Source organism: Somniosus microcephalus, chromosome 6 (genome assembly GCF_052327205.1).
Source record: "Somniosus microcephalus isolate GS21.2 chromosome 6, FLI_Smic_1.0, whole genome shotgun sequence".
Classification (NCBI taxonomy): Eukaryota; Metazoa; Chordata; class Chondrichthyes; order Squaliformes; family Somniosidae; genus Somniosus; species Somniosus microcephalus.
Genome location: NC_140992.1, coordinates 201,444,172 through 201,454,904, shown reverse-complemented (window position 1 = coordinate 201,454,904; position 10,733 = coordinate 201,444,172). Strand labels below are relative to the sequence as shown.

The following is a 10,733-nucleotide window of genomic DNA, read 5'->3' as shown; positions in this document are numbered from 1 at the left end:
GACCTTGGTTGGTCACTGTTAGTCATTTGTGCCTAAGTTGGATTTGCTTTCTGAAATAAACATATGAAAGGTTATGCTAGGCACATGTGAACTGGAAGGTTTTCAGAGCTGGTAGATGTAGAATCAATCAAATGGTTTTTGTTGAAAATTATGTTGGAGAGTTGACTCTAAAGCAGAGAAGGTGCTGAGAGTGAAAGATGGAAGGCTAATCAAGGTTAAATACTTAACCTCGCAGAAGTAAACTTGTAAAGTGCATTGCACATTTCATGTCTTTGAGCATGGGAGTAAAATAACAGTAGCACTATCCAGAGAAAGACATGCATACAGTTTTAATTAATATTGAACAAGAAGACAACTGACAAAGGAAGGCAATAACGGCAATGTGCTATGGACATCCCCAGAGATGAAGCTGAGTAACCCAGAGGAAGTATTAATATCCATTCACCAAGTACTGCGCTAATAGATAGCCAAAGCTGTAAGCCTGTGAGTATATCACAGGAGAGCCTTAATATAAAAAGCTTGGTATTTATTAGTGATATGTTGAATACAAACTGTAAGTGTAACATTGCTAAGCTATGCTGTAACCTTAGAAATTAAAACATGACTTTGTTGAGCTATAAACAAGAGAACCCAGCATGCTAAGACATTATGATTCACTTAATTCATAATTGTGCCTATAATTACCTAGTCACTTTCATCAATCTTGTTAAATAAATTAGTACTACGCTGTACTAAAAAATCTTTATGACTGTCTTTCTCTTTGAAGCCTCTGTCAAAAGAAGTTAACTAATTTCACTCAGTGTCGTACTATGATGTCATGGTGACTGGATTGGGTGCTGTAAGATGGCTCAAAGGGTCGCTAGTTAAAGAATGTTATGAACTGTAGAAGTAAATGGTAGATTTCAATCAACTTTGTATGTACCTGTTAGGAAAAAGGGCAAAGATTGACTGAACACCCTTTAGTGTACATAGATAGATATTACAAATTCACATAATATGGTATATATAGTATTAATTCTAATTCAAACTCTGAATTCTGAATAACCATGTCATACAGCCTGTCCATTAACAATTCTCTCCCATCATTTGGAAATGTGCCTGCAGATACGTTCCCCCTCATTTTCCTGCAGGACACGGAGTTCTAGCTAGCAGTGATTTTCGTAACACGAACACAGACACACGCACACACCCTCACAAATCCACCAGCACCATTATATGTTATAACTGGACATGTTAAAACTGTGCCATCCAGTTTTGCACCCAATTACTTTGCAGATTTGTCAGCCTTCGCTGTGGTTGAATAAGTGACTTGCATGTGGACTATGACACAAGTCAACATTTTTCATTGCACAAATATTTGAACATGTCAGAGGTCACTCTGTTAGGTGGGTGTTGATTATTTGGTGAATAGAGAGTCCACAGATGTCAGAACTCTGCTCCATCAGTTAGAAACTTAACTATCGCCAGCCTTCCCACAGTGCTAATGGAAGATTCTGAGCTGTATCTGGGGAAGATTTCTGATCTTCTGCCCTTCCCCCCAATGAATTATATCAGGACATAAATCTCTCTTCCAGCTTCATTTCCATTTTAATTTTATTGAATGGAAAATAGTGGGAGGACAAATCACTCCTCAATTCCCAACTCGTGCTCCCGACAGGTGAAGCTCCATGTGGGAACAAAGAATTAGTAAAATTATTCTATAAAGTATAAATCAGGAAGTATGTAGAAAGCCCTCTATTTCAAAATGAATTTGAAGACTCAGAATAGTGTTAAATATGTATTCTTTGAAATGACTGCTGATTGTCTGTTCACTGACGGCTTCAGTTTGATTTTAGCATTTGGTTTTGTAATTGGCATGATGAAGGATCCCAAGTCCACAGTGAAGTGTTTCACAGAGAAAGGGGGTGGGGCTTTAACCTCTTCCCAGAGACTGCACCAGGAGGCAATGTGGCTTTAAGGCATTATTTTATACAATATGGCCTGTTTAGGATCTAACTTGTTCCCTACAGATTGAGCTGTCGTTAGGAACATCACTTCTTTAACAAAGAGAATGACACTGTTCACAGGATTTGAAATAGTTTTTTTATTTACTGATATTAAACATGATAATTTCAAAAACAATGAATTCACTTTTCCTGAGTTTATATAAACAGACAATTCATCAGGACAGAGATACTGAGGACATGCGGCTTGTGTAATACAGTACATATGGACAATACTTTGTATATTGGGCCTGGAGGGCCTGTTGTTCAGGAGCAGCAGCTACATTTGTCGGAGGTTTTCCCTTTACACACACAGCCATTGGCGCAGTTCGTGCATCCTGCAGGACAGCAAGAGCAGCAACCTGAGAGAGGAGAGGGCAAAGGCAGAAATCAGGAACAATGAATGAGTTCAGTGAAACAGCCCCAGACCCTCCCATTACAGCACTCAGCTCCTCCCTAATAAACTAATCTGTGCAGTATCTCCAAGTAACCCGTCTGAAGATGCCCCGCCTCAGGACACTATGTGAGGGGGTTTGGGTGAATATGTTGTCAGTATCTCTCCAAACCTATTTCTAGTGATAAGTCTATAAAATCATCTCTTTCCGATGTCACTCTAAAACCCTTCTTTAATCAGCAGGGTTTTCTCCTCGAGTCTCTTTAGATTGGACAATCTGATGGGAATTAAATCAGGTGAAATCATGGACCTTGTACTTTTCTATTCTGGTCCTCTCTCAGTTCTGCCCAGAACTATCCGTCACATAAATACAATGTGAGGAGCTGTAAACAGTCCCACAGTTACTCACTTTTCTGGCAGCGTCCAGCTTTGCTGGTGGGACATCGGCAGTCGGAGCACCTGCAGGTTTGTTCACAGGAGCAGGATCCTGAAAACAGGAAAAACAAAGACATTGAGTTAACGTTCAAACCCGGAGAAATGCCCCGGTGTGGAGGAGCCTCGGCTCTTTGTCCCATTCTGTTCTGCAGTTACTTTAATAAAGAGCCTGCCCTCCAATCCTGCTCCACCTCAGTGAGACTGAGCCGGGACACTGTGCTGAAAGGACTGCACTAGTCGCCACTCACCATCCAGGCAGACACAGGGCTTCGAGTCAGACATTTCACTAACTTCTTCTTCAGCTTCAGCTTCCAGCCCTCACCCAATCAGCGATTCTTGATCTGGTGCCCTTTGCTGAATCGGAGACGAGTTTTATGGGGTTGTGATCGGTGGGGAACCGGCTGCAAAACCGGGGAAGGGGCGGGTCGGTCCGGGCAGAATGCACCCGGGGCACCGAAGTGCGTCAGCGGCTGAAGGTTTGAATTGCACCCGTCTCCTTCACTCACAACACGGCCCCAAAAGATTTCTCAATAACAGCAATTTCCCAACATTTGTCGTGGAATTGCCGTGTGTCTGAGCGTCTGCAACACGTTTCACACCCACGGTCTGGGGGAGGCCAGGACTGCACGTTCTGTTTGAGGTTTATTCGCCGATTGCACTGGGGAGGAGATTATTTTGGCCAAAGGATAAAAACAGCCTCTAAATGGGAGCTGTGTTAATAGGAGACGCCTGTTTTGAAAGTCTGGATTTAAAACACAATTTTGGCCCTAATTGCTGATTACAATAATTTGAACTTGCCCGGAGGCGCTGAACCAGAAACCTGCAGCTTTAGCACATACTGATTAGAAGCAACTTTTGTGGAACGGTACCGGAGAGCTCCTCACACCCACTTCCAATGAAGGGTGAAGTGCTCGGGCTGGCTCACAGCAGCCTGTTTCAGGATGGCTCAGGGACCGAGGGAGGTGGCACTAGGGGGTCCAGAGGAGGAGGGGTGTCCTAAAGCCCACTGGGGAAAAGATGTCACCTTGCCCTCCTGTCCCTCTCTCCTGCAGCAGCTGGTACTGCACTCCCTGTCCTCCTCCCATTCCTTGCCCAGACCAAGGGGGACCCCGAGCAAAATGCCCATGACCAAGCACTCTCTTTCCCAAATAAATGTTGCTTGAGTGATGGTGAAGTCTTGACAGAGTGTCCCAGAAAGTCTCCTGAAGTGTTTCCAGAGTCCTCTTAACAGCTCCAGCAGCCTGGTGCGGAGGGGAGCGGGCAGATCGGAGGACCTCCTCGTAGGACTGCTCCTAGGCCTGGCGAAGATGGCCATAAACAGGTCCAGGCAGCAGGCGGTTGAGAGGGTCATTCGGCCCAATTGCCTGCCTCTCTACCGCAGCTATGTTCGCGCCCGGGTGGCCCTGGAGATGGAGCACGCGGTGTCCGCCGGCACGCTTGAGGCCTTCCGAGACCGGTGGGCGCTGCGGGGACTGGAGTGCATCACCCCGGGCAATGTAATTATAACTTAATTTGATAAGTTTTATTTTAAGTTCTGTTAATTTTTAGTTAATTTACAGTTAATTTGGTTCAATAAAAAGAGGAATGGTCATGAAATGTTGAGTATCCCTTTAAGTGGTGAGTATCCCTTTAAGTCAAGCTTGAAATCCACATCAATGCAGTGGTTAATCGCAAACAGCTGGTCGCTGTTAGGAGAGGCCGTTAGTTGAAGTGCTCGTGCAGCCTTTTTAATGAGCACCTGTTGGCATTTTAAGTGACAATCAGCTGTTTCATGATCCTTCAGGCGGCCGATCCTTCAGGCGGCCGTTCCTCGCGCCCGCTTGAACTCCTTTACCAAGTTGGTGTCTTGCACTAAACATGGGCTAAACTGGTGTTTTCGATCTATTTCATTTCCTTTCCAGTTTCGAAAAAGGGTTAGACCCGAAACGTCGACTCTAATTTCTCTCCACGGATGTTGCCTGTCCTGCCGAGTTTTTCCAGCATTTTCTGTTATTTCGGATTTCCAGCATCTGCAGTATTTTGCTATCATTCCTGTAGTGTCCGAGGATCAATAATACTCAGACTGCAGGAGAACAATAAAACAGGTATTTACTGAACAGAGAGCAATTCAAAACTGAAATACAGAAGCCTGCTATGGCTTTATATACAGGGGTGGTCACTGCCGGTACTGCAGTATAGAATCAGTTCTTCTGTTAAAGGCACATACACAACAATTCCTCCCCTTTTAGATAAACAGTACATAACATTCATTTAACAACTAAATAATAACTAATTACAATTACAATTTTCACTGTACTATATACATCAACTGAAATAATCATTTATAAGTTCAGTCTTTGAGGAGGCTTCCTGATCCTGACTGGATAGCGCCTTTCTCGAGTATCCTGTTCTTGCGGCGGAGTTGATTCTGGCTCATTGTCATTGGTTGGTTCGTCAGCTTCCAATACCACTGCTTCTGAGGTAGACGCAATCTGTACTTCGGGTTGATTACCAGGTGCACCTGCTCGTGGTATGGGTTTGGCTTGTTCCTGTGACTCTAGGATCTGGTCAGCATGGCGTCTCACGATGCTCTCTCCAACGTCCACTGTTTACATTAGTGGTCCCTGCTGTGTGCATATCATTCCTGGCTGCCATTTTTCTGTTCGGTAGTCGCGGGCCAAGACTGGTTGCCCTATCTTGAAGCTTCTGGTTGGCTTCTCATTTATGTGCTGGAATTGCTTATCCTCAACATCTCATCTTATGTTTGGTTTGAGCAAATCCAGGCGACATCTTAGCCTTCGGTTGAAGAACATTATGGCTGGAGCTTGGTTGGTGACTGCATGTGTCGCATTCCGGTAAGCAAACAAGAAATTATCCACCTTATGTTGTAGTGGTATGTCGTCATTATGCATTGCCTTTATGGCCTTTTTAAAGGTCTGAACAAACCTCTCATCCAATCCATTTGTGGCTGGATGATATGGGGCAGATGTGTAATGCTTCACCCCATTATTCCTCAGAAACCTCCGGAAATCCTCTGACACAAACTGTGGCCCATTGTCGGAGCAAATCTGTTCTGGCAAGCCATTCCTGGCGAAGATGGTCTGTAGGACTGCAATAGTTTTCTCCGTGGTGGTGGAGGACATTTTGATGACCTCTGGCCATTTTGAATGGGCGTCCACAGCGATTAGGAACATTGAGTCCATAAATGGACCAGCAAAATCAATGTGTACCCATTGCCATGGAGGTGAGGGCCACTCCCATGGATGTAGTGGGGCCTGTGGTGGAGCGTTTTGGAGTTTCTGGCATCCTGTGCATCTCTTGGTCATATCCTCGATTTCTTTATCGATTCCCGGCCACCACACAAACGCCCTGGCTAGGCTCTTCATTTTTACCCCTCCCAGATGACCCTCATGAAGCTCATTGAGCACTCTATCTCTCAACTTGGGTGGAATTACCACTCGGGATCCACACATCAAGGTCCCCCGGCACACTGACAGCTGTTCTCTCCTTGGCGAGAATGCTGGCAACAGTGAGTCGCCAAGTGCTGGCCATCCCTTCACCGTCAAATCATAGACCCGAGAGAGTGTCGGGTCATTTCGGGTTTCCTTCTCTATACTTGAGTTTGTAACAGGTAGACATTCGACTATGGTCGCATGGAATATCTCAACAGGGTCCACTGCAGGTGCTTCCTCTACCATAGGCAACGGTAGGCGCGACAGCCCATCAGCGTTTCCATGCTGTTTCGTATCCTTGTACTCTATGTCGTACTGATGTGCCCCTAGAAAAAGTGACCATCTTTGCAGCCGTTGCGCCATCATCACTGGAACGCCCTTCTTTGGGTTAAAAATGGAGACCAGGGGCTGATGATCAGTCAGTAGGGTGAATTTCTGCCCGTGCAGATAGTGATTGAACTTCTTCACCCCTCACACCAGGCTGAGGGCCTCCCTGTCAATCTGGGTGTAGTTACGCTCGGCTGAGGTTAATGAGCGCGACGCAAAGGCTATTGGCCTCTCTGAACCATCAGGGAATTTGTGTGACAGCACCGCTCCGATGCCGTAGGGAGACGCATCACATGCTAACCGAATCGGTAGTGTTGGATTGTAGTGGGCCAATACTTCTTTTGAAGTGATTAGGCATTTACATTTCTGAAAGGCACGCTTACACTCATCACTCCATTTCCATGTTACTCCAGTTTGCAGTGGGGCGTTCAGTGGGTGCAGCATTGTAGATAAATTCGGCAAGAACTTATGGTAGTAGTTCACCAACCCGAGGAACGACCTCAGTTGCGACACATTTTCCGGTGCTGGAGCCTTGACTACAGCCTCAATCTTGTCCGGCGACTTATGCAACCCTTCCTCATCAATCATGTGGCCACAATACGAGATTTGTCTCCTGAAGAACTCGCATTTGGGGTGGTTGGCTCGTAGCCCATATTCCTGTAATCTCGTCAGCACCTGCTCCAGGTTGGCAAGGTGTTCACTGTCATTTTCACCCGTAACCAGGATGTCGTCCAAATAACACTGGGTCCCCGGGATCCCTTGCAGGACTTGTTCCATCGCCCTCTGCCAAATAGCCGGGGCTGATGCTACCCTGAATACCAGTCGATTGTACTGGTAAAGGCCTTTGTGAGTGTTTATCGTGAGGTATTTCCTAGACGCTTCTTCCACCTCCATTTGTAGATACGCTTGGGCCAGATCAATCTTTGTAAAGCGTTTCCCTCCAGATAGTGAGGCGAAAATATCTTCTATCCGTGGAAGTGGATATTGTACTGTGTGGAGGACTGGGTTCACAGTTACCTTGAAGTCCCCACAGATGCGATTTCTTCATCACAGGAACGATGGGTGTGGCCCACTCACTCCAGTCCACCTTGGACAGCACACCCGAACGCTCCAGACTCTCCAGCTCTGCTTCAACGGCTGGGCAGATCGCGTAAGGTACCGGTCTGGCCTTAAAAAATTTTGGGTTTGTGTTATCTTCGATTTTTATCATTGCCGTTACTCCTTTTAGAGTCCCAAGTCCTTGTTGGAACACCTCTTTCGCGTCAGTTAGAATTTTTGACAGTCGTCCAGGTGTGACGTCATCATCCTTTTTATCAGTCACAGTTAGCGCCTGAATGGAATGCCAATCCAATTGTATTTTTCGGATCCATTCACATCCCAATAATGGTGGTCCTCCATCTGGTAGTATATATAGATACAGTTTCTGTGTTTCCTTGCCGTTGTATTCAACTGGCACCCTTATTTTTCCTCTGGGGTAGACTTTTTGCCCCATGTATGTCTTCAATACAATGGACGTGTCCTTCAAGGGTATGTGTGAGAGTAGCCGCTCATAGTCTCGTCGATTCATGACAGTTAGGGCTGATCCTGTGTCCAATTCCATCTTTACTGGGGACCCTGCTATTATGAGGGTGACCCAAATGGTTCGGTGATCCTCCTTAGCGATCACGTTGTGTAACTTTAGACAACTTAGTCTCCTGCTCCCGGAGTCCTTATCACTCTCCTGATCTTCCGAACCACTGTCTGTCAATTTCTTTACTTTCTTGTACTTTTCCTTAGTAGTTCTTGTAGTGTTGGTTTTCTTTCCTGACCTGCAGACTCTTGCTATGTGTCCCATTTTCCCACATTGCCTGCATACTTTGTCCTTAACCCAGCAGTCCTTCTGATCATGGGTTGTTCTGCCGCAGCGATAGCACTTTTCTGCTCCATACGCCATTTCGTTAGCGCTGTATTCCTGTGGTTTCTGTTGTATTTCCGCAGCTCCCCGTGCTGCTGCTTCGTAGGATACTGCCACGCTGAAAGCCTGTTCTAGCGTCAGGTCCTTTTCCGAAAGTAGTCGTTTCTGGGTTCCTTCACTCTGGAGCCCGCAGACAAACTTATCCCGCAAGGTGTCTGCCAGTCCTGCTCCAAACTGGCAGTGCTTCGATAACTTGCGTAGTTCCGTAAGATAGTCAGCATTGTTCTCATCTTTGTGCTGGTTTCTTTTATGGAAATTAAATCTTTCTGCTATCAGCAGCGGTGTAGGGTTTAGGCGTTCCTGTAAGATATTAACAATCTCTTCAAAACTTTTCTCCATTGGTTTAGCTGGGGTAATTAAATTCCGCAATAGGCCGTACGTTCTCGCGCCCATCAAATTTAATAATACGCCTTCTTTCCATTGGCCACCTCATTGGCATTGCAGTACACTTCAAATCTTTCCACATACGTGGTCCAGTCTTCTACCTCGTTGTCGAAAGCAGTGATACTGCCACTCTTCGGCATCTTGGGCGATTTTAAATGGCGCCTCCCGCGCTTTTCCTTCTTCCCCAATGGAATAAAATGGCGCCTCCCGCGCTTTTCCTTCTTCCCCTTGCTGCCACGCTGCTCCTAGCATTCTACAGGGTAATGGCGGCGACCCGCGGCTTCGGCGCGTCTCACTTTTCCTTCCCCACGTTCTATCCTCTCCACGCTGCCCTGTTCTTGAGCACCGACCGCGCCCTGTGCGCTCCACCCTCTCTCTCTCTCTTCCTCCCGACGACACTGCACGGCCCCTTTGCAGAGCCGCTCAATCGAGCCCGAGCCTGCCGCAGTCTGGAAGGGTCAGCACACTACCTGCTACCAGCACGACTTGCTGGAACACCTCGACTGGGGAGCCAGGCCCAGCTCTCCACAGCCTCCCCTGCAACTCTCCGATAGATCCCTGGGCGGTTGCCCGCGGTCGACGCCTGCCGTTCTGACTTCGACCTCCAAGAAGCTTCTCTTCAGGGAAAAGATCCCCGTGAGGTGATGCAATACTGCAGGTGAGTTCAAACCTGCCCGTCGCCAGTGTAGTGTCCGAGGATCAATAATACTCAGACTGCAGCAGAACAATAAAACAGGTATTTATTGAACAGAGAGTAATTCAAGACTGAAATACAGAAGCCTGCTATGGCTTTATATACAGGGGTGGTCACGGCCGGTACTGCAGTATAGAATCAGTTCTTCTCTTAAAGGCACATACACAACAGTTTCAGTTTAAGACCCCAGTTTAACCCTTTCTTTACCTCTTTAGCACCTAAAGTATTCGGTGAAAATCTCCCCCATGATATTTTTTAGTTTGTGTGTTTCTGATTGCTCGCCCAGATCCTGTGTCCCAGAGAGTTTCCCACTTGCCCCAATATCTACGAGAGATTCCATTGATAAAGTGCTTTCAGTGCAGCACGATTCAAAGCCAGTGTCTGGAGAGGTGAGAATTGCCCACTTGTCTGGTCAGTGTGAGGAGCCAGGAACACGTGACCTTTGAACCGTGTGCACTTCCTGACTGTTTAAAGACTGAACTACACTGGAGTTTGTTTTTAGTCACTCTGTAAATATTTAGAATTAGAAATGACCTGATCTAAATTGCTGTTATTGAGAAATCTTTTGGGGCCGTGTTGTGAGTGAAGGAGACGGGTGCAATTCAAACCTTCAGCCGCTGACTCACTTCGGTGCTCCGGGTGCATTCTGCCCGGACCGACCCGCCCCTTCCCCGGTTTTGCAGCCGATTCCCCACCGATCACAACCCCATAAAACTTTACTACTTGTTTAAAGATCCTCACATTGTGGTTCCAGTGTCGGGGCCAACTCTGACTCTAACTATGGGGGGAATATTAACCTAAAAAAATGGGTGGGGTGAGTGGGCATGGGGGAAGTTAAAGTCTTAAAAATCTGAATCCGCACCAGAACCCGCCTCCAACCCACCCCTACTTCCCGTTTTAACGGCGGCGGGCGGTCAACCTGCTGCCAGGAGGCAGGTCGTGTATTTATAAATAATATAATGGGACTGGAAACATCTTTAACCTCCATTTTGAATTTAACTTTAGCTGGTCGGGTTTTGCACGCCTCGTGAATCCCGCCCGCTAAACTTAGACAAAGACTGCTGGATGCAGGAGTTAAGTGCCTGTACACCTACCTCCCGGATCCAGGGTCCCTGTTTCACCCACCCCCCGC

The 10,733-nt window shown here is 46.6% G+C and overlaps 1 protein-coding gene across 3 annotated transcripts; it reads right to left on the bottom strand.

Annotated features, from left to right (window-relative positions):
* Nucleotides 1-2,065: 2,065 nt before the first annotated feature.
* LOC147116354 (metallothionein) lies at nucleotides 2,066-10,733 on the bottom strand. 3 transcript variants are annotated; one of them, XR_015078790.1, is made up of 3 exons: nucleotides 9,809-10,733; nucleotides 4,550-4,873; nucleotides 2,066-2,863 (listed from the first exon to the last, which is right to left on the bottom strand). XR_015078790.1 is itself a non-coding variant. In XM_085991209.1 (3 exons), the coding sequence occupies exons 1-3, from the start codon at nucleotides 3,091-3,093 to the stop codon at nucleotides 2,250-2,252; spliced, it is 207 nt and encodes a 68-aa protein (XP_085847335.1). In that variant the 5' UTR covers nucleotides 3,094-3,760; the 3' UTR covers nucleotides 2,066-2,249. The 3 variants fall into 3 exon arrangements, 1 of the variants encoding a protein (XP_085847335.1); XM_085991209.1 differs by lacking the exons at nucleotides 4,550-4,873; nucleotides 9,809-10,733 and adding an exon at nucleotides 3,060-3,760 and having other exon boundaries at nucleotides 2,066-2,344; nucleotides 2,786-2,863; XR_015078789.1 differs by having other exon boundaries at nucleotides 4,550-10,733.